This window comes from Suricata suricatta, chromosome 17, assembly GCF_006229205.1.
Source record: "Suricata suricatta isolate VVHF042 chromosome 17, meerkat_22Aug2017_6uvM2_HiC, whole genome shotgun sequence".
NCBI classification, from domain to species: Eukaryota; Metazoa; Chordata; class Mammalia; order Carnivora; family Herpestidae; genus Suricata; species Suricata suricatta.
In genome coordinates, this window is record NC_043716.1 from 9,819,107 (window position 1) to 9,845,802 (window position 26,696).

Below are 26,696 nucleotides of genomic sequence, written 5' to 3' on the forward strand. Positions count from 1 at the left end.
GTTTTATTTATTTTTGAGAGAGAGAAAGAGCGAGCGGGGGAGGGTTAGAGAGAGAGGGAGACACAGAATCGGAAGCAGGCTCCAGGCTCTGAGCTGTCGGCACAGAGCCCAATGCGGGGCTTGAATCCACGAACTGTGAGATCATGACCTGAACCGAAGTCGGACGCTTAACTGACTGAGTGACCCAAGCGCCCCTATTTTATTTTTTTATTTTTTTTAAATAGGAAGGTTCTTCTTGGAGCCTGGACACATCACTACTAAAGGCACACATTATTCTTCAGCTTGGTGATGAACCGTTTAGGATATTCTGTCAGGAGGGCGCCTGGGTGGCTTAGTGGGTTAAGCATCTGACTTCGGCTCAGGTCATGATCTCACAGTTTGTGGGTGTGAGTCCCACATGGGGCTCTGTGCTGACACCTAGCTCTAGCTCAGAGCCTGGAGCCTGCTTTGGATTCTGATTCTCCCTCTCTCTCTGATCCTCCCCTGCTCACACACTCGCTCTCTCTCAAAAACAAAACATTAAAAAAAAAAAAGGATATTCTGTCAGGATCGCCTCTCCGGTTACTATTCACCACTTCAACGCCCTGAACGCATGGCCTTCGCTCAGCCAGGGAGCTCTCCATAGCGCGCTCAGCCTGTGAGAGCCGTGCCTGGAGAGCGGTGACCCCATATTATTTGCTTATGAGCCGTCCCTCAGCATTGAAGCAGGATGTGCTATCACTCGGGTGAGCTCTCTTCAGAACACCCTGGGGGCGCCTAAGTGGCTCAGTCGGTTAGGGTTAGGCATCCAACATCTGCTCAGGTCACCATCTCACCGTTCGGGAGTTCCAGCCCTGCAAAGGGCTCTGCTGACAGCTCAGAACCTGGAGCCTGCTTCCGATTCTGTGTCTCCCTCCCTCTCTGCCCCTCCCCTGCTCACACGGTGTCTCTCTTTCTCAAAAGTAAATTTAAAAACTTAAAAAAAAAAATAAGGGGCGCCTGGGTGGCTCAGTCGGTTGGGCCTCCGACTTCGGCTCAGGTCAGATCTCACATTCGTGGGTTCGAGCCCCGCGTCGGGCTCTGTGCTGGCAGTTAGCTCAGAGCCTGGAGCCTGCTTCTGGTTCTGTATCTCCTTCTCTCTCTGCCCGTTCCCCTCTCAGGCTCTGTCTCTCTCTGTATCAAAAATAAATAAAAACATTAAAAAAAAATTTTTTAAATAATAATAAAACAATAAAATATTAGAATGCAGTCCTCTACCTGAGGTAAAAAAAAAAAAAAAAGAAAAGAAAAGAAATCAGCCCTGGTGGCAGACTGTGATCCCTAAAGCATGTCACCCAGCAAGGACCAGAGAGTAGACATCTATGCGGACGGCAGACTGATGCTTTGGGAGAAGCCCCTGACTTGGGGATCAGAGGTTGTTCTGGAAACAGAGGGCTTCTCACTTCTGCTGGAGCCCCTGTCGCCGATGGACAGCCACACGTGAAATTTTTAAACAAACTTCTGTTTCCCGGAGAGCCGTCGTGCAGATTGAGGCCCGCATTAGACAGGAGAACGCAGACGCTAAAAAGAGGCCCTCGCAGATCACTGAGCCAAACAGGCCGCTTCAGCCAGGTTCTGATCCTCTCTCGGCCCTCAGAAGATAGACCTCGGGAGCGTTCAAAGAGGCCACTGTAAGAGACCAACGTTTAGCCTTTGATCTGGAAAAAGTCGAATGGAAAAAACTCTGGCTGTACCCATCACATCACAAGATGATTTCCAAAAGATGTCAGCTACGTTTCTCCATGAAATCAAGACGACACTTAACCAACTGGGCCACCCAGGCGCCCCCTCCTGGTAGTCTCTGCACACTACGCATGTACTCCACACAGTCCACTCCCTCGGGGGCACATCACTTACCCCCGATGAATTAGGAACTGGAAGGCCTGCATCTGGGGGTTTCACCACCAACACCAGCCTGACCAGACCGATGGGCTACATGAAAAGGATCACCAGGGTCCTACCGCCAACAGCTTAAGGCTCCGTCCCCACAACATCTTCCTAAACAGCTCCTCCATAATCTTTAGCCAAGAGATTTCACCTACTGGAAGAGACAGCAGGGAAAACTGCTCGGAAACCTTGTTGGAAGGGACCCTGTCAACGGTTGTGACCTTGCTTGGTTGCATGTTCCGCCAAGTCTTGAACGGTTCTGCACAACCGCTCACCATGATGGGCCAACATCAGAGAGATCAAGAAGACCTTGCGATACAGTTGCCTATGAACATGACTGTACAATCTCCAAGGAGTGAAGATCTGGCTCTCTCGCTTTCCCTCAAGTCCCCTTGTCTCTAATCTTCCCTGAAAAAGAAGAAACTGAGACACTAAATATCCAATGGCCACACCACATATCCAAGTAGAACCTGCAGCAACACAGACAGGAAACCCCTTATCCACAATCAACAACCGAGAAGCCAGCCTGTTACACATCAGACATGCGGGAGGCCAGACTACTGTCTCTAATCCCCAGGGGCCCTGAAAAAACTTCCATTAACAGCCGACCCTAAATGGCTAGGATTTGACTTTGTAACCGACAGCCTCCCTAATTTTTTCCCTGCTTCCAACGTAGGACCAAGCAGAGGAAAGCTAACACACGCACCCCTGACTAATGCATAAGATGTGTCACTTCTTCGCCTGCTTTCAGCTTCCGCAGGCTGCCAGCGTCCATCAGGGCACACCCGAAGCTCTCCCGCTCCCCCCGCTACAAAACCTTCCCACTCCCGTGCCTGCCTTTGGGTCTCTGCCTGGGCTCTCTCCCAGGACTTACTTTATAACTGAACTTTGTACCATAGCATCTTTTTTTTTTATTTAATGTTTATTTTTGAGAGAAAGAGAAAGAAAAAGAAAGAAGGAGCAGGGGAGGGGCAGAGAGAGAAGGAAACAGAATCAAAAGCAGGCTCCAGGCTCCAAGCACAGAGCCCGACACGGGGCTCAAACTCACAAACCGCAAGCTCATGCCCTGACCTGAAGCCGAGGCTTAACCGACTGAGCCACCCAGGCGCCCTACCTCAGCATTTTTTTTAAAAGGGGATTCTTAACTCCTTCTGCCTCGCACATAGTAGGTATTCTTCTGTCAAAGGAACAAGTGGGCCTCGCAAGGCACTGGGAACACAGATCCGTATTTTTAAGTGGATTCCTCTAATATTTCCCTTAGCTCTGCCACGGGCAAATCCAAAATACGAGTAAGGCCAGACACTCAGCTGAATAATTTTCTGCACCATGATGAAAGCCCAGTGAACTTTGCATTGGCAACTCCATTCTTTGACCATCTCCTATATTTTTCATTAAAATATTATTGAACTGCAGAACAATGAGCAGCCTAACGGGCAGGAAGTTCCCTCCCTGTATCCGATGACTTCTCGCTGCTCTCAGCCTGCCAAGTACTGAGGGATAAAAATGCGCCAGGCTGAAGGCCGTCACCACTTCACCCAAAGATAATGTGTTCAGGTTTTAACATAATCATGTATTAACCACCAGTGTATTCCAAATTATTATTTCAGAAATGAAAGCTGGGCAGTCACTTGTTTCTATACTTACAAAAACTTTTTAATGTTTATTTCTTTTTGAAACAGAGAGAAAGACAGAGCCCGAGCAATGGAGAGGCCGAGAGAGAGACACACACAGAATCGGAAACAGGCTCCAGGCTCCAACCTGTCAGCACAGAGGCTGATGCGGGGCTCGAACTCACGAACCATGAGATCATGACCCGACCAGAAGTTGGATGCTTAACCAGTTGAGCCACCCAGGCGCCCCTCTATACATTTCTGAAGATTAGCTCTGGTCATTCTGGATCGTGTGGATTGACTCTTTCCTCTAAGTGTGCAAGGTGATAAAGCGTCCCCTTACACCCCTGTGCCTCCGTTCTGTGCTGTTCACACACATCACACCCACGCCCTTCTGGGGACACCTGCAAGGCACGTGGCTTAAAAGGGCGTACCAGGCAGGAGGTGGAGGCAATAGAATGGCAATGAAGGGGACGTTGAGAACACAGCTCTAGATGCTGTGTGGGCTGACACCGGGGCCAGGCGCTAGGATGTATACAGTCACCATGGATGCTGCCGGAAGTTCTGGAAGAATCACACCAAGCTGACCCACGGCTTGGGTCAAGACCCATGGCTTCCGGCCTCACCCTAAACGCTCCAGTATGGCCAGCTTATGATGGCCACAACCAGTTCTGCAGGCTCCCTCTCCGGGTCCCACCCCACAAGTGCTTCTATCAAAGGGAACAACTGAGGCCACACATGGCATGTTCTCAGCGCTTCTTCTGCACTCCCGTTCTCCCCAGCTCCCAGGAAGTGAGTGAGGCCACAGGACAGGGAGGGAAGTAGAAAGGTCACCCCGCTCTGCTCAAGTACATCAGTGTGAAAGAGGGCCCGGCTGGGCAAGAGGGGCATGAACTTGCAGCCCCAGGCCCCTGGCTCCCTGCTGTCCGCTCCCTGCTCTCCCTGACAGGGCACAGAATGAGCACGCAAAAGTTTCAGCGGTCCAGGGCCCACCAGTAATAGTCTGCCCGCTGTGGTTAATGCTTACCAATCAGTCCCAGTCTAACCACGAACATCAGCGAGATCCCGATAGGGAGACCGATCAGGTAATAGCCAATGGCATTGACAATGGCCCCAACCTTCTGGTTGCCACTTCCCCGCAGAATGCCACCACATGTGCACTGTAGGCAGATAACATCCATCAATGAGAACATCGCTGAGGCTTTTGAAAGACTCCTGTCCCCAAGCACTTCCCATCCCAGGAGTGGGGGCTCGGACCTAAAATCCCTGATCATGTGCATATCAAGTGACTGTGATAAAATTATACAGTATTACCTGCCCCACCCCAGGTGCTCTTTTCTTTTCCTTTTTAATTTTTTTTAATGTTTATTCAGTTTTGAGAGACAGGGTGTGAGCAGGGAAGGGCAGAGAGAGAGGGAGACACAGAGCCTGACATGAGGCTTGAACCCATGAACTATGAGATCATGACCTGCACCGAAGCCAGACACTTAACTGACTGAGCCACCCTGGCATCCCCAGCGGCTGGCTTAAATTTACAACCGTCAGAAGGACCATTGGGAATCATAAAGGTACTTGAAGGGAACACTGGATAATACTTACGGCAAGACCTTCAAACACATGGGAAACACCAGAGATCGGAATCACCTGAGCCACCAAAGCAACGATTTGTCTGTTGGGAAGAGAAAGCACATGGGGATCAAGAGGAGACAGATGTGTGGTCCCGGCAACGGGGCGTGGCTTCCCTGTAAAACTGAAGGGCCCATGTACCCCAGCCAACACCCTATTCGTGGTCAATCCTACTGTTTCTTGGCCCCTCGAGGAAACCAACCCCACACTGCATCTCATGACTTTTAGAAGAACTGAGTCCAACTGGTGGATGGAAACAATTACAGGAAATGATCTGGTACTCCTCCGCCCCCACACATAAAACACATTTGAATTATAATGTGCCCTTTGTTTTCTCATGTTTGTTTTAGAGAGAGAGTGTGCAAGCGCATGTGAGCAGGTGAGGGGCAGGGAGAGAGGATCCAAAGCGGACCCTGTGCTGACAGCACCTCGAGAGCCTGATGCGGGGCTTGAACTCACGAACCGTGAGATTATGACCTGAGCCGAAGTCAGATGCGTAACCAGCTGAGCCACGTGGGCGCCCCAATGCCATCCTTCCCTGACATGATTCCACGCGGATCTCCGTGCGCCCACATGAAGACAACAGGGTGGTTACAGTTCTCTCTGTGGAACCCAGGCTGGCATGTCATAAAGGCCACAAACAGAGCTCAAAGAATTTTCCTTGAAGGAGAACTTCCTAGGAGTCCCTAACTCTGCAGCTAAAGACTTTGATTATAACACCTACGCTTCTAGAAAATGCTGCCACTGACCCAGGGAGGCCACAAATCCATAATACACTGCGTGATGAACACATAGGCCTGGATCCCTGTCTGGCGATAAATATTTGTTGAGTGAATTTAAAAGACCCAGAAACTTGGCACTGAACAAGATACCGGTGAGTCTCCCCCCCTTCTAAAAAAAGGACAGAAATACAGTTCATGGGCTCACATTGAATTTTATTTTTTGAATAGGTAACATCCGCACATGGTTAGAAGAATCCAACAATGCACAAAGCACATCGGGAAAACTCTTACTTTCGCTCTGTTCGCAGCCCACCCACTGCCATCTCCCTGCTGATGGGGCAACTTTCCTGAAGACCATCTGTGCCTGTCCGGTGCTGATAGAAACGCGGTCTTATGTTCCCCTTCTAGAAACTGTGAGCTCATGTTCTAGCACTCTCTACGTCATCTTCTGCACCTTGGCTTTTCCAGCTAACAGGTTCCCTTTTATGTCCCATCAAAATAGACTACTTTTCAGGTGCTGCTGCATTCTGTCCACTAATATTTTTAGTTTGGATTTTAAAACTGATATTAATAAGCGAGACTGGCCTGTGACTTTTTTATTGTACAAACTTTGTCAGATCTAGGTACCAATGTTATTTTTGCTTCCTAAACAGAACGTGGAAAGTTTCCTTTTTCTGGTCTCTGGAAGAGTCCAACAGCACTGGAATGACATTTTCGAGGTTTTATAAAATTCTCCATGGGAATCCCCAGGGATTAGTGCTTTTGAAATCTTAATAAATTTTTCTTATTTCTTCTAAGGAAATTGTTCTGGTTAGACCTTTTATGCATTCCAAGGTAAGTTTTGGTAAATTATTTTTCTAGAAAATTATTTATTCGTTCCAGATTAGAAAAAAAATTTTTCAATGTTTATTCATTTTCTGAGAGACAGAGAGAGCACAAGCAGGGGAGGGGCAGAGAGAGAGAGGGAGACACAGACTCTGAAGCAGGTTCCAGGCTCTGAGCTGTCAGCACAGAGACTGACACGGGGCTCGAACCCATGAACCATGAGATCATGACCTGAGCTGAAGTCAGATGCTTAACTGACTGAGCAACACAGGCGCCCCTATTCCTTGCAAACTTTTAAATTTACTTTCAAAAGTCATTCAAACTGGGGCACCTGGGTGACTCAGTCGGTTGATTGTCCAACTCTTGATTTCGGCTCAGATCATGATCCCAGGGTTGTAGGAACGAGCCCCATGTCAGGCTCTGCACTGAGCATGGAGCCTGCTTGACTCTCTCTCTCTGCCCCACCCCCACTCGTGCTTTTAAAAAGTCATGCAAACTAGTCTCTCATGGTTAAAAAAATCATTTTTTTAAATAATTTCCCCCTGTCTTAATTTGCATCAAGGAGCTCTCTCCCTTTTTCCTCTTTGCTAAGGTTAGGTGTCCATGACCTTGTTAGACTCTGTGTCACCGATTCTGCCAGGGTCAGTTGATCCTGGTCAGCTCATAAATAATTTGTTTTTGCGAGTTTTCTCTGTCTCCCAATAATCATCAAAGATCTGGTTCCTGGGCCTTTTGTGGTTCATGCTTTTTTCCCTGCCCTACACAGCTTCTGGAAGTGGACAGACTCAGAACCACACGTCTGGCACATGCTTACTGAAACCGCCAGTGCAGGATCCACATCCGATAACGAGAATTCTGATCCCCTTGCAAGAAAACAAGAATGATTTCCGGCTGCCGTTCCGCTTCCTCTGAAGTGAGGAACACTTAGGACATCTTACTTCCCCACAGCAACATGGCAGAGTCTTCCAGAAGACAACCCAACATCAGAGGTTAAAAGACAACTAACTACCCGAACAGGGAAAGGCAGTTCTGTCCACCACCTGCTTGTTAAACCCAACGCTGCATTTTGTAACTGCTGATAGAAGGTGGCCCAATCAGAAGTACCCTGGCGACATGCCCACATACACAAAACACACCGGCCAGCCTCACTGATGAAAGCAACCGACCGAAACAGGATGACGTGAACCACGCAGGAGATTCACGCCTTACAAGAATTCGTCTCCGCGATCGATCTGATAATGTGACTTTTTGAGACAGCTCTTCAGGGAGATTTTAACTTCAGCTCAAACTGACAGATGTAGGACATGACTTGTATATACCAGGCACGTGGGGGCAGATTCTGAGCTACCAAAACCATTTATCATCATTGGAAATGAAATTAATTAACTGAAAACGCAATCAATGGTATCCAAAAGGCGTCTCCTCTAAATAACGTGCCTGTCAGGGCGCCTGGGTGGCTCAGTCGGTTGAGCGCCTGATTTTGGCTCAGGTCATGATCTCACGGTTTGTGGGTTCGAGCCTGCGTCAGGGTCTGTGCTCACAGCTCAGAGCCTGGAGCCTGCTTCCAAGTCTGTGTCTCCCTCTTCCTCTGCCCCTCCCCTGCTCATGTTCTCTCTCTCTCTCAAAAAAACATTAAAAAAATTTTTTTTAAGTTTATTTAAAAAAATAAAAATAAAATAAGTGTCTGTCCTGACCACCAGTGGCATATATCAACAATTAATTGCCCAATAAATTGGCATTCTGGGTGACAAATTAGTTCCTATATGTGACCAGCTCTTCCCCGGAAACATCAGTGAGTTTCTGATCCTGCAAACGGCTCAGGGAGCCTCCAAGACACAGTATTTCCAGGAAGCCCAGTGTGAAGGCATCTGCCCACCCAGCCACTTCTTTCCCGCAGATTCTGTGTTTCAAGAAAATGTCCACACTCACCGGTCAGTAGTGAAGACATACCCCATCAGATCCTTGCAGGCTAACATCAGGACGCAGAAGATTACAGCAAAGAATCCTGGAGGTAAAATGGCAGAGAAACAACCAGTGAGAAGGATCTGCAGGGCTTCCCGGGCACAGACCACCTGGGTGGGTCACTGAGGAGTCTAAGCACCTGTGACCAGCAGGGCGACAGTGGAGGACTTCTTGGCCTGCTCGATGTTTCCAGCACCCAACGCGTTCCCAACCCGGATGCTGGCGGCCACACTGAAGCCTGACGGTACCTAAAATGAAAAGCAGACATATCGTAATGAAAAGGAAAGAGGGAGCAGGGAGCAGAGAAACTCCTGCCTCTTGCCTCAGTTCTGAGCCCAACCGCGCACCTTCCCCAGGGGACAGGGACCCAGTAGGTCACGCCGCCGCACACCTCGTTGGTAAAACCCAGTCCTGAAAGGTCTGAGAAAAGGAAGTTGCAACCCCCCATTGTCTAGCTGAGTGCCCCCAGGCTAATGTGAATCTTGATCACATGCTGGGCTTTTGTGCAAGGCTTCTAAGGTGTGCAAGGCTTCTAAGGTGTGCAAGGCTTCTAAGGTGTGCAAGGGGGGGTCCTACACAACCGTGTTCCTCCTCAGTGTGTACAGTGTACAGGACAGACTGCCAGGAGCCCGGGTAAGTCTGTTCTGAAAGACCATCAAGGGATCAGGTTTAGAAAACAGAATCCCAGGGCTGCCTGGGTGGCTCAGGCGGTTAAGGGGCTGACTTCAGCTCAGGTCATGATCTCACTGCTCATGGGTTCGGGCCCGCGTCGGGTTCTATGCTGACAGCTCAGAGCTTGGAGCCTGCTTCGAATTCTGTGTCTCCCTCTCTCTCTGCCCCTCCCCTGCTCACACACTCTCGCTCTCTTAAAAATGAATAAATGTTAAAAAAAGAAAGAAGAAGAAGACAGAATCCTAAAATGGTGACTTTCCCCTTCCCCAAAGTGCTGGGTGAAAAGGAACTTAAGAAAACAGGAAAGACGCACACCCAACTTCATACCAGGCAGTGGGGCTCTTCACGCCCCCACCTGTCTCCAGGCATCTGTGTTGTGACAACTGGAAAAGATTCTTCAGGTTTGGCAAGTGTGCAAATCAAACAAAATCTTTCAGATCTGGGGGCGCCTGGGCGGCTCAGTCAGTTAAGGGTCCGACTGTCAATTTTGGCGCAGGTCATGTTCTCGCGGTCACGGGCTTGAGCTCCACAACGGGTTCTGTGCGGGCAGCGCAGTGAGGATCCTGCTTGGGATTCCCTCCCTCCCTCTCTCTCTTTCTGTCCCTCCCCTGTTTGCATTCCCTCTCTAAATAAGTAAATAAACTTCAACAACAAAAAAAAATCTTTCAGATCGGAACCGTGCCAGAAAATATCTGAAAAACTCATTCTTCCAAACTTCCCAGAACTCACCGGGAAGACCCCATCATTCCAGGCGGGCCCTGCCTGGCTCTCCGGATGAAATTCTACCCTCATGAATCATTCCAGAAGTTGCTAATGTGATGAACGCCCATGCTTGTTCTTTGGACTCTTTTCAAGGGAAACGTTCAGCACCCCCTCGTGAACGGCTCCCAGACACTCACCATGTACAAAATGACGGTCAGCTGGTACACGACCGACTGGGCTCCCAGCTCCACGATGCCGAGGATACCTGGTGGAGAGAGGCAGCTGACACCGTGCGTCTGGGCGGGGCCCGTGCTCATGCCAGCCATCGCCACTGTCCCCGCACTGACCGCTCAGCAAGTTGCCGATCTCGTAGGCCCACCACTCAATGCACAGCATGAGCATGCCGGGTATGGCCAGGCTGAAGAAGGACGCCCAGTCCTGCAGACACTCAAGGGACCACCCTGCAGCGGGGACAGAGACACGTCACCAACACGTGGGCCGCTGGGCTGGAGCTCAACCCGAGACAAAAACCCACGTCCCAAGCTGGCAGACTTTACCTCCCCAGGTAGCTTGGTGCAGTTTCTTCCAGAGAATGTACAGGAAGAGGAGCAGCGCCAGGGTGAACTGGGAAACCGTATTTGCCAGTGCCGACCCCCTGGGAAGAACGGTGCCCGTGAAAGGCAGGCACCGGTCCACCGCCCCAGATGCCTGCGGCAGCCCTGCACGCGTCTCCTTTCCGGAGCAGCCTCACTGTCCGTCCCTGACAGTGCTTTCCAGAGCGGCCCAGGGAGGGGACCCCACAGGGACACACGACCAGGTATAGGTCCCTTCTGCGATCCCGCCCTGGGAAAGCCACATGCAGGTCATTCCTTCCCTCCCCCAGCCCCCTATCCCCGGAATCAGTTGGACTCACCTCACCCCAAGATGCAGTTGATAGAGAAACAGATAGTTGATGAGGGCATTGACGAGATTGGCTGCCACTCCGGCGAGGATCTGAGGCAGGACGATTCCCTGAAACGAGGAGAGACGGAGAGACGGCACCGCGTGCTGGAGACCAGGGAGGGGCGGCCACTTTGTCTCCAAACGCACAGGCGCCACAGGCATGGCCCGAGGACCTAAATGGATGCCCGTCCTTGCTGCTCCTGCCTCCCTCCTCCCTCCTCCTCCCTCCCCTCCCCCTCCCAGAGACATGAAACGTGTAGCTCTGGCCAGGGATGTGGGCAGGAGATGACCGGGCAGAACACGAGTGGTCCGCCTGCCAGAGCCAAGGACTGGCAGAGACGGAGTATAAACAAGTCACCTTCCACACCGGGCGGTGGGCGAAAACAATGCAAGTTCCAAACACTGATCTAAGATGACCCCACGAAGCTGGGGCGTGGGAAGGACTCAGTCCCACCTGGCTCTGCGCAGGACAGGACAGGTAAGTCCAGGCTGCTCAGCATCTTAACCTAAGACTTCAGGCGGGAGAGGAAAACGACAGGCTGGAGTCGAACAAAGCTGCCCGTAGAGCATCAGCGGATCAGAATCGCAGGCGCGTGGGAGACAGCTGCTTCTCCCACCTGCAGGTGTCACCCCAGCCCCCTCTCTGAAGGACTATGGCTTCCTCACCTCTGACAAACGTGCTTCTCTAAAATCCCAGACCACGTGACATTTCACTGTGTAAAGTCATTAGCAGTGAAAATGAAAGATCCCTCTCCTGCCGGGGGAATTGAAGTCCCTTTCACACCCCCAAAAAAGCAGGCTCAATTTCCAGCTCAGGGGCAGAGTTTCTCAAGGATTTCCGGACAGGGCAATCCGCATCCATCTGAGCTCTACGGTCCCCAATGAGAGAGGAGGACGTGGGTCTACTTTGCAGGGCAGACCTGGCATTGATCCCTTGCCTGCTTTGCACTGAGCCTAACAAAAACCCGGCTTCCCCTGCATTGCACCTGAACTCCGCTCATCAGAGTCGCAGGGGAACTCTCCTGGCCCTTGTTGGAGGAGAACCACACTCCTCTATCTGGCCATGCCATGGTCTGCCATGCTGCAGACTTGTCTCGCGTGGTCTCGGTTGTCCTGGGCTCAGGAGCCAGGACGGGGATTTCAGCCAACCGTTATGTAGGTCATTTTATCAAGCAACTCTGCCTAGTTTTTAGCAAACGAGTCAAGTGACCACACAAGGGTCTCGAGTAGAGGGGAGAGGTAGCATGGTGTGAGGCTGGCCCCGGGAAGGACTGGCAGCAGGGAGATTTGGGAAGAAGTGACTGAAGGAAAGGGAAGAAGACAGGAACTTCGGCTGGGGGATGGAGAGGGGCAGGCAGGGCCACAGGGCCATCACTGATCGGACGTACGAGTGAAGGAAAAGACGCAGACCCGGATGAGGGCAGGTTACCCGCAGAGATGGTGTTCGAGGCCCCTAACTGGGAAGGCAGGCAGGCAAGTGGAGGGGCAGGCCTGGGGGATGATAAGGTCAAGTGTGCCACATGCACGAGCCTCCCACGGGCAGCAAGCAAGACTGGCGATGAGAGCTAAAAATCGGGGAGCCCTGGGTGCACAGGGAGAAAGCAAAACTGTGCAAGAGACAGCTTCCCTCAGAGGAAGGTCAGCAGAAGCCCATGGGGTCACCTTCTTTAACTTTCACTCTCAAAAGTCTAAGGAGCTGTGCCCCACCCCCGCACCCCCGCCCCGTTTCATCTGGGGCTCCTCCCACCCTCCCAACTACATTAACTTTACCCCCAGGCCACCTGCTTCTTCTGTTCTACACTCACGGGAGGGCTGGGCCCCAAGATGGAAACTGGGTTGAATACAACTCCCCTCTCCTGAGATCCCTCAGCCAAGGTCATTTCCGTCTACAGATCCACCCCAGCGTTAGACCTGTCTGGTCGCAGACCTGCAGCGTCTTTGGTTGGGACCACGTCCTCTCTCCCTGCAAGAGGTTTCCCACCAACTGGAATCCACAGCAGAGAACAAAGGCCGAGCCTGGACCAGCCGGCCTCCCTCTGTCGTCCACTGTGCCCCTCCACCCACACCGTGGCCTCTGCGTCTCACAGCCCGGTGCCCAGGACCCCTTGGGAACCCTGGGTAGTCTCCACAACCCACTTCATGCCTCTCGGCCTCTCTCAGTTCCAGGTTTCTCCTTGTAGGTCCTACCCGGTCCCTTGGAGTATCCAAGAGAGAGGTTTTCACTACCCTTCTCTTCGCTGGGCCAAGCGGGAGCCTGTGGGCAGGGGCCCCCTCGCTGCCTGGGAGCCTGCCAGTCTGGGAGAACGTGTTAGCGCCTCCGTGTGGCTTCAGAAGAGGTTACAGGCAGCAGTAGACAGCGCAGGGCTCAGACATGCAGACTTCTGCCTCTTTACAGACCCTTCAAGAATATCACCCTTACACTGATGAAGACATGAAATGCGGTAGTATCTTAAATTTAAGAATGTTAAATGGATGGAAAATCTCCTCCCTGCTTTCTCCTCTCCCTTGTGCCCTAAGGGGCCTGCCTGTGTGGCCACAACCCACTGCCTGGGACCCTCATGTACCTGGATCCCTCTGGAAGGAAGTCGCGGGTCCCACATACGCCGGCATCGTAAATCCATGCCTACCGAGCCAGGGCAGAGTCACAGGGCTTTGGCCAGCGCGGTCAGTCCCATGTGGAGTTCTCAGTGACAGGAGGGAGCAGGACAACGTGGGCCTTCGCCCCCCGCCCCCGCCCCTCCTCCCCCACTGAGGAAAGTCTGCCCTTTCGCACAAACAGGAGCTGAGAGGTTCCCGGGAGGCTGCCAGGCACCCTCTGGGGGGCACACAGGCACCCACCCTTACCTTCCAGGGAGCCAGGGAGCAGCCAGGAGCCAAAGAACGCTCCAGTGCTAACCCTACCCTGCCAATGACAATATTTCCAAGGGGGAATCGGATCAGAATGTTCCAGAGCCAAGACTAACGCGTCCTGCCCTTGATTTCACTTCACAAACCTCGCCACACCAACGTCCTGAGCGCACCCTGAGCGCATCACACGGGGAGATGGATCTCAGCGGCTCTGGGCAGGTAAGGCTTTCCACCCTATCATAGTGTTTTCAGGGCCCCCCATCCCTGAAAGCCATAAACTCCCATGAACCCCACCCCCCCAAAAAAATGAAAGTCTACATTACCTGGTTGAGCAAATATTTAACTTGTAACACATAAAAAAAGGTTGCCTACAAGAGGAAAAGAGATGAATGTTAACATTTCGGCCTTGCCTCGGAGCTATGAGCTGGGAGTGGCGGTCTGGCTCCCCCCTGCTCCCCCCGGGACCCGCAGATGTATGCCATCTCAGGGGGGGACAGGGACAAGGCGTGGGACCCAGGCTGTCTAGGGTCGGGGTCCTCTGAACATCTCTTTTATGGATGAACAGGGTCCAAGGGACCCCAGGACCTTGGAGAGCACGTTCTTTGCTCCTTGAATGACAAGGAGCCTTCTTGGGGGGTGATGGGCTGTAAAGGAGGCCCCTGGGCAAATTCTAGGTGGACACCCCTTTTATAGACTAGGTAAGAGTCCTATCTGGTGGCATAATTAAAGAATATTAAACTTTATTTTTTTTAACTTTTTTTAACAATTTATTTTGAGGAGCACCTGAGTGGCTCAGTCGGTTAAGCGTCCAACTTCCACTCAAGTCATGATCTCGAGGTTTGTGAGTTCGAGCCCTGTGTCGGGCTCTGTGCTGACAGCTCAGAGCCTAGAGCCTGCTTCGGATTCTGTGTCTCCCCATCTCTCTGCCCCGCCCATGCTCATGCTCTTTCTCTGTCTCTCAATAAAAAATAAAAATGTTAAAAATTTTTAAATTTATTTTTTAAAGAGCACACTCACATGCAGGCAGGGGAGAGGCAGAGAGAGAAGGGGGGAGAGAGAATCCCAAGCAGGCTCTGCTCCATCAGCACAGAGCCTCACTTGGGGCTCGACCCCACAAACCGTGAGCTCATGTCCGGAGCAGACAGCAAGAGTCCAGCCACTTAACCAACTGAACCACGCAGACACCCCAGGAATTTTAAACGTTAGAGGCTTTGGGAGAAATTAAAAGCCACAATGCCAATGATGAGAGCAGATGGCTACCTTTAGGGCCTGAGCTAGAGCCATCCAAATTCACTGTTGAAGCCCTAACCGGCCCCCCTCCCCCCAACATGGATGTATTTGGGGACAGTCTTTAAAGAGGTGGTTAAGTGTAAATGGGGCCATTAGGGCTCTGACCCAACAGGACTGAGGTCCTTACAAGATGGCAAGAGACACCAGGGCTGCAGCCACACAGGTGGATGGCCTGAGAAGAGGCAGGAAGAAGGAGGAGGTCTACAAGCCAAAGAGAGAGGTCTCCAAGGGCATCAACGCCGCAACCCCTTGATCTTGGACTTTCCAGCTTCCACAGTGTGAGAATATGTTGTTTAAGCTGCTCACTCTACGCTGTGTTGTTAGGGGAACAAAACCCGTAGAGCCACGCCGTCCAACTGACTAAAATCAGCCTTGATTGTGCACGGCCCATGCTCTTCTGTGTCAAACACGAATGTACACTTAGGATTCTGTGTGATCGCACTCAGCAAGGAAAAAAAATCTAAAGGTTCAGAGTGAGGCCCTAAGGGGTTCCGACATGGGGAAGAATTTACCTCCATCCAAAAAAAAAAAAAAAAGCTGAATTCCTTTCTGCGGGTGATGCTCGGAGGTCCCTCCAGCTGTGGGAGTTTAAGCCAGTGGCTTACTGAACTCGCCTGGACCCCGGTGTTTCGTAAGGGACAGATGTTTGTGTCTTTCAGCTTTCATCGGCTTAATGTTTTTTAAATTTTTTTAATGTTTTATTTATTTTTGATACAGAGAGAGACAGAGCATGAGAGGGGGAGGGGCAGAGAGAGAGAAGGAGACACAGAACTGGAAGCAGGCTCCAGATTCTGAGCTAGCTGTCAGCACAGAGCCCGACGCGGGGCTCGAACCCACGAACATGAGATCTGACCTGAGCCGAAGTCAGAGGCTTAACCAACTGAGCCACCCAGGCGCCCTTTCATGGGCATAATTAAAACCACACTTCTTGAAGGGGCCAAGACCACATGTGTGAATCACAGAAGACTGGCCCAGTGCACTGGGCCCACACGGGTCTTAGGTGCCTTCCACCAGTAAACCTCAAGAAGGGGCCCTCATGGGGTGCTTGGGTGACTCAGTCGGTTAAGCATCTGACTCTTGATCTCAGCTCAGGTCATGTCAAGATCTCACAGTTCACAGGATCGAGCCGAGTCGGGCTCTGCACGGACAGTGCGTCTTGGGATTCTCTCTCATTCCTTTCTCTGCCCCTTCCCTGCTCTTGCTTACTCCCTCTCCCTCTCTCTCCCCAAATAAAATAAACCTAAAAAAGAAAAGAAGGGGACCTTATAACCCTTGAAAACTTACAGGCAGAGCAGGAATGAAGATCATGACATAGTCCTGGGCAAGCCTGGACAAGGAAAAGAAGAAAAAGCTACAGAGGTCTATATTTCAAGGGAAGGGTGGGCAGGAGCAACTAACTAAAACCACCTTTCCCATTCTTGGCTCTCCCTAAATTAATGGGGTTCAACTGCGAAATGGGACACTTGTCATCTTATAACCCAAACTGCCTCTCCTAGTTCTTCCACATCTTCAGGTCTAGGAAAGGGCTTTTCAACCTCGGCACTATGGCCAGTTAATTCTCTGCTGTGGAACTCATCTGAGCATTGAAAGAGGTTTTGCAGTGTCTCTGCAAAGCCCCAGTACCAGTTCTGATCACTGGAAAGGGCTCCCAACATTGCTCAATGTCCCCTACGTTCATGGCCACTGGTCTAGGACAAGGACTTATTGTAAAGGTCTTGATTAACTAAATCAGCAGCGGGTAGAAAACAGGGCAGCACATGAGAATCCAGGGAAACCTTGAAAGACACTCACGCCCATGCTACACCGCAGGCCAATTCAAACTGACAGGGGACGGGGACCAGGCATGGGAGGGTTTTAGAAGCACCCAGGTGATTTTCACATCAACCAGGGTCGAGAATCTGTAAACTACGATCTCAAGTGGAGAATGTTTGCAAACCTTCCTTCACTATAAACTATTTACCCTGAAGTCACCCAACTAAGGAAGGGTCTAGATCTTGGTCGCCAGGTGTGAAAAGCGCCACAGCCTGGTAGAAGTCGGCTAAGGAATGCTGAGCCCAGTCTTGGGGTGTGGCCTTGTCCCTGGCCTTTGGAATCCGGAGAGGCTGAACCCAGATGGGGCCATTTTTCTGCCAAGATGGACCCAATCCCCCCATGGCACGGGCCCCTCTTACCTGGACACGGCCGGCTCCTGCCTGAAGAGCAGCAGGATGCCCTGGGTGTTGAGGAAGAGTGCCCAGCACGGAAGGCAGCAGAGGAGCAGCGCCAGAGTGCCCCTCTGCAGGATGACCCCCACGTGCTTCAGGTTCTGGCTCCCATACGTCTGGGTGCACACAGTCCAAACAAGCCCGGTGAGTGCAGAAATGCTAGCCCCTTGACCCCCAAAGGGCTTCAATCATGACTTTGCCACTTTTAGATATTAGAGGTCTTCAGACTTGGCTCCCTGTTAGAATCACCTGGAGAACTTTTTTTTTAAATTTCCTTTAAAAGAAAACTTTTTTAATGTTCACTTTGTGTGTGTGTGAGAGAGAGAGAGAAAATGAGCAAGCAGGGGAGGGGCAGAGAGAGGAGGAGACGTATAACCTGAAGCAGGTTGCAGGCCCTGAGCTGTCGGCACAGAGCCCGACTCGGGGCTTGAACTCACGAACTATGAGATTATGACCTGAGCCAAAGTCGGATGCTTAACCAACTCAGCCACTTAGTATGCTTTTAATCTCAGGGTCCTGAGTTCAAGCCCCACATCAGGTGTACTGCTTACTTAATTTAAAAAAAAAAAAAAAAGGAGGGGCACCTGGGTAGCTCAGTCAGGCATCTGACTTTAGTCCAGGTGATGGTCTCGTGGTTTATAGTTTCAAGTCCTGTGTTGGGCTCTGTGCCGACAGCTCAGAGCCTGGAGCCTGCTTCAGATTCTGTGTCTCCCTCTCTCTCTCTCCCTGTCCCCAGCTTGCACTCTGTCTCTCTCTCTCAAAAATAAACATTAAAAAGAAAAAGAAAGTAGCATACTCTACAGAGCCAGCCAGGCATCCCACCTAGAAAACATTTTTAAAACACTGATACCAGGGTCCCATTAAAGATACTCTAGATTTAGGGGTGCCTGGGTGGCTCAGTCGGTTGACTCTTAGTTTTGGCTCAGGTCGTGGTCTCATGGTTCATGAGTTTGAGCCCTGCATTGGGCTCTGCACTCATCCTGCAGAGATTCTTTGGCATTCTCTCTCTCCCCTCCTCTCTCTTTCTGCCCCTCCCGCTCGCTCTCAAAATAAATAAACTTTAAAAAAAAAAGTCTAGATTTAACAGATCCAGGGTGGGACCCAGATATCAGTCATTTTTATGTATTTATTTAAGTGTCTTATTTCTTTTTGAGAGAGCACAAGTGGGAGAGGGGCAGAGCGAGGGGACAGAGGATCTGAAGTGGGTTCTGTGCCGACAGTAGCTAGCCCAACGTGGGGTTTGAACTCATGAACTTCGAGATCATGACCTGAACCCAAGTTAGATGCTAAACCGACTGAGCCACCCAGGCGCCCCTCCCAGTCTGATTCTGCCGGTCAGTCGGGGTTGCATCAGCTGGAAAGTAACCTACTAAAGACGCAGTGTCTTGGGCCCCACCCCCAACCTGCCGGAACAGCAGCTCTGGGGAAGGGCCAGTGGCTACAGTAGCCAGTTCCCAACGGCTTACAGAAGCCGGACTCTGCGAATCTAATCCTGGGACGGGTTCAGGAGCATCGTAGCTTGCAACTAGCTATAGAGAAACTAGTTACTTCCGTCACTGGAACCGGCGAAGAGTGCAGTCAGACATTTCCCTCCGCCCCCCTCCCCACCCCAGACCTGGGCATTCGGCATTTACCAGCATGCCACTGCCAGGCTGCTGTGACAGGCCCCGCAGGGAGCTCGGAGGGACACTCAAGTCTGAGAACCATGGGACTGTGCCAAACTCGATGCACAAAATGTCCCTTATTTGGCCAAAAGGGAGTGTAAGGTGGCCGTGCACAAGCCTGCGGGACACCCAGCCCCACATTAAAGCAAGCGGGCGCTGCAAAGTGGAACTGATGGCTGGCCAAGGGTCACAGCCTTGCTGTCAGGACGTTCCTCCCTCTGTGTGCACAACCTGCCCTTCCTGCCGGAGGCGGCCTTCCAGCCATGCTCCTGAGAGGATGTTCAGGGCCACCCTGACCCTGACAGTGACCTGGGGCTTCCGTTTACCTGGGAGAGGAGGGTGTCACAAGCGGAAGACAAGCCGAAGCCTACCGAGACTCCGGTGACATTGATCATCTGGAAAGAAACGCAAGGAGAAGACAGGAAGGTAAATTCTCTGTCTGCAGCGATCAGAGGGAGCCTCGAGCCTCCGGCGACCCTCACACATCAGCCTACTCAGCCCCATTCTCCGCCTGGAGCCCATCCGCTGGCCCCACTTCATTAAAGCAGGTGCACGAGTTTAGAGAGGAAACATCTCAGCCAGAGGTTCCTTCCTACCAAGCTTTCTTCTTTCTTCAGTCCTAAGTGTTTTGCTCTCTAACTTCAAAGGAACGTGAATCCTTTTCCTTTTTTTAATGTTTATTTATATTTGAGAGACAGAGAGAGCACGCGAGCGAGCGATCGAGCAGGGGAGGGGCAGAGAGAGAGGGAGACAGAATCTGAAACAGGATCCAGGCTCTGAGCTGCCAGCACAGAGCCTGACGCGGGGCTCAAACTCACGAACTTCGAGATCATGACCTGAGCCGAAGTCAGAAGCTTAACCGACTGAGCCACTCAGGCGCCCCGGAACACGAATCCTTCTTAAGGGGGATATAACGTGGTTTGGTGGCAGTTCTGGGTAAGTCCAGCTGCTCAAGGCCACGCATGGCCTGTTATAATATCCCAAAGGCCTCGGAGGGCTCAGAATCAAGCCCCCGAAGTCAAGGCCAGAAGGCTTCCAGGTACGCTTGTCTTGACCAGGGTCAGTAACTAAACCCCAGGGTCCCTGGAGCTTTGGGGAGCCCAGGGCAGCACCCCCAGCGCTGGGGAGTGGCATCGCAGGAGGTATGCCACGTGTTACCTCCACCTGAGTCTGCAGGGAGATTCTCAGCGACAACAGCCCCTAACTGGACTCAGCTTAGAAGCACCAGCTTTCTTTTCCTTTTTCTTTTCTTTCTTTCTTTCTTTTTTTTTTTGTGTGTGTTAACTTTTATTTTTGAGACAGAGAGTGCAAGGATGAACAGATGAGAGGCAGAGAGAGAGGTACAGAGGATCCAAAGCTGTGCTAACAGAAGCAAGCCTGATGCGGGGCTCAAACTCATGAACCGTGAGATCATGACCTGAGCCCAGGTCAGACAATCAACCAACCGAGCCACCTAGGCACCCCGAAGGACTGCTTGTACTTGCTTGGCTGAAGAGAAGCTGCCAGAGGCTTGCTGGGTGCATGTGTTCCCCCCAGATTTCCAAACATTAAACCCCCAGAAGGATAATTAAGCCTGGGGTTGCTCCCTGAAAGCAAAACAACCCGTCTATACCTGGGACCCAGTTCAGAGTAGTGCAGTTCTGAGGTAGCAGTCACCAATGGATAGGTAAGGTGGACGGGTGCTTAGCAAGGGGGAGTCGGGGAGGCTGAGAACAGTGGCACACACCTGCTGCAAGCCCCTGAACCCGCCTTCCCAGAGACTCCTTGCTGGCCAAAGCCAACAAGTCGGCAGGGCCATTGGGCCAGGCAGGCACAACCACTTAGCCCCTGGCAGAGGTCAATGACATCTCTCCTAGGTTTCGGGGATTCATATCTAGGATACAGAGACAATTTGGGGTCCCTCCCAATTTTAGGTTTGGACACTAGGATCCAGAATTTCATCTTCCACTTCTGTGTCATGGAGACGGAAGTGGGGGGTCACAGTTTCTCCTGATGAAGTCAGACTTCAACCCCCCCGCCTTTTGAATTCCTTTCTCCCAGATATGGGACCAAGAACAGGAGCCAGAGCTCCATGGATTATAAATTGACCGATGTGGGAGGCAGACTAAGAGCCCTCCAAAGATGTCTCCTCCCAACCCCCGGAGCCCAGGGAGACATGAGGGTACGTGGCAAAGGAGAATCTTAGCTGCAAATGGAAATCAGGTCACCGCCCTTGCCAACACCTTGTTTTTAGCCCAGTGAAACGCCTTGGAGACTTCTGACCCCCAGCACCGTAAGATAGTCAACTGTGTTGTTTTAAGCCATTAGATAGTGGCGCCTTGAAACAGCAGCAAGAGGAAGCTCACGCAGACAGCTCTCAGAACGGCGCCAGCAAGCCCCGTACGTACTGCGATCGCAAGGGTGACAGCGTCCAGGTCCAGCTTCCCCAGGTGGCCGCAGAACACGGAGCTCACGAAACTGATCAGAAACACCATCAACTGGGCCAAGAACTGGGAGGAGACAGAAAAGGAGGTGCAGGTGAGTGTGCCAACCATCACGGCCGAAGGAGGGTGTGAGGTCTGGGGGACGGGGTTTGGGGCACCCCAATCCTCTCCTAATCAACTCCAGTAAAAATCCGGCTGTTCGAGACCTCTGCCAACTTTCACAGGCCAACGTGCCAACTTCTGGTTAGGCTTCCTGAAGGATGTTAAAAAGTTCATTTGCAACCGCAATCAGAATCACATTTTTAAAACATTTTCTAATGTTTATTTTTGAGAGAGAGAGAGGCAGAGATCGAGCAGGGGAGCAGAGCAGAGAGAGAGGGAGACAGAGAATCCGAAGCAGGCTCCAGGTTTCGAGCTGTCAGCACAGAGCCCGAAATGGGCCAGAACTCACGAACTGTGAGATCAAAACCCAGGTTGAAGTCTGACACTTAACCGACTGAGCCAGCCAGGCACCCCCAGAATCACATTTTTGAGAACTTCCTAGCATTTTGAATGGACTTTTCACTTCAGAGTCTCATGCCACAGATCACAAGTATATAGCTCACTGAAATTTTCAGAGGCTCCCTTCCAGGATAACCCCCGTGTTCTCCCAAATTCCTAGTGAGGACTGGAGAGGGTACTGCCTTCAATCAATTCCGCAGGCAGGAGCACCTATGGCAGAAATGAGCTTATCCACTGGCAGGTCAGCGGCTCTGAAATCCTGGGGCGAGACAGCCCCAATGTGCCAAGCATGTTTAATTCTTGAATCCTATGAAGGCTCAGATAGGAAGGCAAATTCAGCTTCTGGAACATTGAGCCATCATTCCAGAAACCACCATGACCTGCTGCTCCCCAAGGCTGTAGCTGCATTTGGACATTTACCTTATTTCCTTAGGTTAATTTAAAACCACCCCCACGGTGCCTGGGTGGCTCAGCTGGTGAAACATCTCGAAGTTCACATGTTCAACCCTGCGTCGGGCTCTGGGCTGACAGCTCAGAGCCTGGAGACTGCCTTGGATTCTCTGTCTCCCTCTCTCTCCCCTCCCCGCCCCAACTCTCAAAAATACACATTAAAAGAAAAAAAAAACCACTTCCCACCCCCACCTGCCAAACCCAGGCACCTCTCATGAAAGCCTTTCTTCCCAAGAGGCTTACATGATCCAGGAGGGGGGCTCTGTCTGACCCCCCACTCTGCGGGAGACTGACAACAGATGCCGACGGATGGACAGCCGCTGCCGGGGTCTGCCCCAAGGGGCCCCTTCCAAGCTGATGGGGCACAGAGGTGCTTGTGCTGGTCCCATCCGCAAAGGGAGAGAGACTCCTCGTGTTCTGACCTCAGACAAGGTTCCATCTTGCTTGGTTCCCCAGGGACATGGCTGCTAACCCGACAGGACCTTCTGCTCTGGAGGAGAAAGGATGCCTTTGGGACGTATCACAGACATGAGCCAAAAACAGAGCGTGGGCAAGGGACAATGAAAAGCTGGGGGCGGGGGTGAAAGAAAAGGTTGCCATGGAAACCCAATTCTGTAGAACCTAAGGCTAGAGCCACGGTACCCCAGGAGGCCAGCACCAGGGGGACCAGCCCGATCTGGGACTCATCACCATCCTTAGAGACATTCTCTGTGGTTCCAGCGGGGGACCTTGCCGTCTGTTTCATTGTGAATTTATAGAACTTTAAAGATCATGGGGTCCTTTTCCTTTTTTTTTTTTTTTTTTCAGTAAACTCAGTATCACTTCCAAATCTTTTCAGGTCTCTGTCTTCTCAGCCTTCAGGCATGTAAATGATTGCAAATGGCCGTATCATAGAATTTGTTTTCCTCTTTTCCACGGGATATTCTATTTCTACGACACAGTGCCCCGCTGCCCCACAGGCCACGTGTAAGCTGTTTTTCGTGGCTTCACATAAAAATGTGCTCGGTCTCATCTACCATCAGCAAGATCACTTCCCTGATCTTGCTATTACTGATCATACTACACAGAACGCCTTTTGTAGTTGAGCAGGGAATGGGAATTTTCATCAGGCAAGGGTCCCATCCAACGGCGGGAATAGTTATGTTTCTTAGACGAAAGGCCAGGAAGTCGAGCTGAGTTAAGCTGGCCCACATGAGATAGTGTTGGGGCTCTTCAGCCTTGCTGGGGTCGTGGCAGTAACATGGGCGTCAGGTGGTCCCACCAGCAGCCTCTTCTGACCTTCAGTCTCAGGAGGATCCTGGCTCCGGGGTTGCTATTTGCTAACCGTGTACTTGTTTAGATCGTGGTTTCAAGCCCTTTGGGTGAGTTCTTAGCCATAGCTTTGGTCCGTGTCCATTAGGATGTCCTGGGTGGCCCAGTGGGCGAAGGGTCCAACTCTTGATTGCGGTTCAGGTCACAATCTCAAGGTTGTGAGTTCGAGCCCTGCATTAGGCTCTGTGCTGACAGAGTAGAGCCTGCTTGGGCTTGGGATTCTCTCTCTCCCTCTCTCTCTCTCTAAATAAACAAACTCAACAAAAAATTAAAAAATGTTAAAAAAAGGATCGCCTGGGGACATTGCCATTGCCCAGCCGCTAGCTTAAAAGACTGATTCTGGACGTCAGTGGGGCTGTGAGATCTGAGTTTCAACAGTCCCAATGCCCATTCCTTACACACCCAGTCAAGACCTGTTGGTCAAGGACACGGTCCTCCAGCACTGTCCTGTCACAGGGCATGTTGCGGTGCCTGGGGAACGAACCCATTCCGGAGGCAGGTTTTTCCCCCAAATGCGTCAGGGGCTGCTGTCTCAATGACACCATGACGGTCAGTGGCTAGATGTAGTCAAATGTGCAACAGAAATGGCCAAACTGGGGGCACCTGAGTGGTTCAGTCTTTTAAGTATCCGACTTCAACTCAGGTCATGATCTCACGGTTTATGAGTTCGAGCCCCGCATCAGGCTCTGAGCTGTCAGCAGATTCTCTGTGTCCCCCCTCTCTGTGCCCCTCCCCGGCTCACACTCTGTTGTGTCTTCTGATTGCCATCAAGCCTGTCCGTCCAGACAGACGCCCCTCACCCTGCTGGGCTTGCTCTGTCGTTCTGCCCTACAGCCCTAGAAGGTTCTCCAGCTCCCTCTCAGGTTTTCCTTTCCCAACACTCATGCAAACAAGCTCTCTGCTGGGCCCAGGCGTTTCCCTTCTTTTCCCTCCTCAGCAATGTTGCCCATAGACCGTGCTCCCAGAGAACGGGCAATCCCTCTTCGGGATTATTTTTCAGGACTCTGACTCAGTTGACTCAGTCTGGCAGTAAAGTTAAAACACTATTGACAAAGACAAAGTTGAAAAGCCCAAGGCTAGGTAGTTTCAACAACCACCTCCCTCTCTCACAAGTATGTTTTCTGCAGAATAAATAGAACATGCACAGACATGTTTTCTGATATGCATCTCTTTCCCTTGTGCTTTGCATAGTCTCTCCTTACAGGCCTCACTTGAAGCTCAGTGGGAGAGAAGTAAGTCCTTAACACCTCGGCCTTGATACTATCTTGGATCCATGTTAGTATGAGAGGCCTGGAAGGGAGACAGTGAATGGGAGAAACAAAATCGCGGAGAAGAGATTCTGACCCGGCATCCTACCTAATTGATGGTGGAGCCTTGGGATGGGGGACGCTGAGCACGGAGGAGCCGTCTCCTCCTCCTCCTCCTCCTCCTCCAAACCCCGCAGGAAAGAGAAAAGTCACAGTGGATGGGAAGAGGGAGAGAGTGAGACCAAGTGGAGCTCCATATACAATTCATGAGAGACTAAATGAGGCCAGAACTGCAGAAACTCACTGGGTAAAGCAGTCACGGACTGACCCCCCACCCAAAGGACTGGATGGAAAATTCCCAAATCATCTGGGTGGGGGAATGTCAGTGTTTTTCTTCGTTTTCTTCTTTGTCCTGGTTCTCTATTTTTCTCTCCAAGTAATATACATTGTATCTGTAATTAACACCAAGAGATACATATAAACACAGGTGTTCTGACAAATATAAACACCCAACAGGTCAAAAGGTCAGTCTAGTGCTCCTCCCTGGAGACGCAGAAGGTCCCCTGCATCAAGAGAGACCAGGTTACTGTGGGGACCAGCACAGACAAAGGACCTGTCCTGGGAGAGGCTGGGTCTCAGAAAGCTGCCGCGTGGTGTTTATCTGTTGTGTCATTAGAGCGATAACAGCCTTATAGAGACTTTCCTCAGGGCAAGTCTGTGATGGAACATTGAGCCAAAGCATGGAATTACTACCCTCATTTTGTGGATGAATAAGCAGAAACTAGAAAAGATGAGGAACTACTCAAATTCACATAGCTGTTTCCTAACCTGCCTTCTGAGAGCCAAGCAGGGAACTAGCCCCCAGGAATGGACTCCACACCGCGCATTCTCTCTCTGTTCTGCAAGTGAGCATGGATTTTCGTTTCAGGGCTTTGTCCCTGGCATGACTCTTGCCCCCTGCACACCACAGCGGATATCACAAGATCCCACAGACAGCGATGTGACCATGCCAGGAAGCGGCACCTTGGCCGCATTAGCCTTTGCAGGTGCGGACAGTCTAGCAAGTGGCCAAGAGTTTATTCCTGCCTGGAACCCACAACGGGTTCTTCTTGTCCGATGACAGGACTCTTGCTCTGTTGACTGGAAAACAAACTGTCAGAACAGGGATGGGATTATATTTTGTTGTGGTTCTTGTGGTTTTTTAAAACCCACATTACTTTTAAACAGACCACGCGGAAAGAGCCCTAACCTAATGAGAAGAATAAAACCTCAGCTTCAAAGATAACCACATTAAAAACTTTATCTCTTTAACACAGTGACGGGGGAGGAGAGTGTGAGACACGACGCCTCTAGTTTCCTCGTGCAGAGGGTGCCCGAAGAATCCCGAAGGATCCGGAGATCTAAATCCGAGAGAGAACTCGCCTTCTTCCTCCCTGCCTCAAGACAATTCAGCTATCGAAATCCTGACTCTAGACAGCTAGTTTTCAAAGCAACCGGATGCCCCTATGGGTCTGTGATTCCGGCCACTTGCTTCGCTGGAATCCTCACCCAGGGAGGGCATCCGTGGGGCGCCTTCAGGCCAGCAGGTCCCGCTTCCCTCGGGGCTCCCAAGCCCGGCGTGCCAGCTGCGCCACCTGTGCCGGGCGGGTCCGCCCCCGGGACCGTGCGGAGCGCGGCCCGTCCGGAGCGCACTTGGAGACGCTGGGACGCGCGCGCGGCTCGGGACACCGTGTACCCGGGCGTCCGCGCGTCTGCCGCCGGCTCGCTCTGACCTCCTCCTCCCCCAGGTCACC

General features: G+C 51.5%; 1 protein-coding gene across 1 annotated transcript in view; it reads right to left on the minus strand.

The window, feature by feature from the left end:
* LOC115282374 (multidrug and toxin extrusion protein 1-like) overlaps positions 1-26,696 on the minus strand; it is a 78,784-nt gene that overhangs the window by 7,390 nt on the left and 44,698 nt on the right. Inside the window, exons 4-16 of the mRNA XM_029928367.1 lie at positions 21,359-21,460; positions 19,298-19,366; positions 17,275-17,423; positions 16,388-16,430; positions 14,137-14,181; positions 10,938-11,035; positions 10,582-10,679; positions 10,372-10,485; positions 10,222-10,289; positions 8,790-8,898; positions 8,618-8,693; positions 5,115-5,184; positions 4,543-4,675 (exon numbers count right to left, since the gene is read on the minus strand). Coding sequence (XP_029784227.1) covers positions 4,543-4,675; positions 5,115-5,184; positions 8,618-8,693; positions 8,790-8,898; positions 10,222-10,289; positions 10,372-10,485; positions 10,582-10,679; positions 10,938-11,035; positions 14,137-14,181; positions 16,388-16,430; positions 17,275-17,423; positions 19,298-19,366; positions 21,359-21,445 — 1,159 coding nt within the window. The 5' untranslated portion in view covers positions 21,446-21,460. The remainder of the gene's footprint in view (positions 1-4,542; positions 4,676-5,114; positions 5,185-8,617; positions 8,694-8,789; positions 8,899-10,221; positions 10,290-10,371; positions 10,486-10,581; positions 10,680-10,937; positions 11,036-14,136; positions 14,182-16,387; positions 16,431-17,274; positions 17,424-19,297; positions 19,367-21,358; positions 21,461-26,696) is intronic.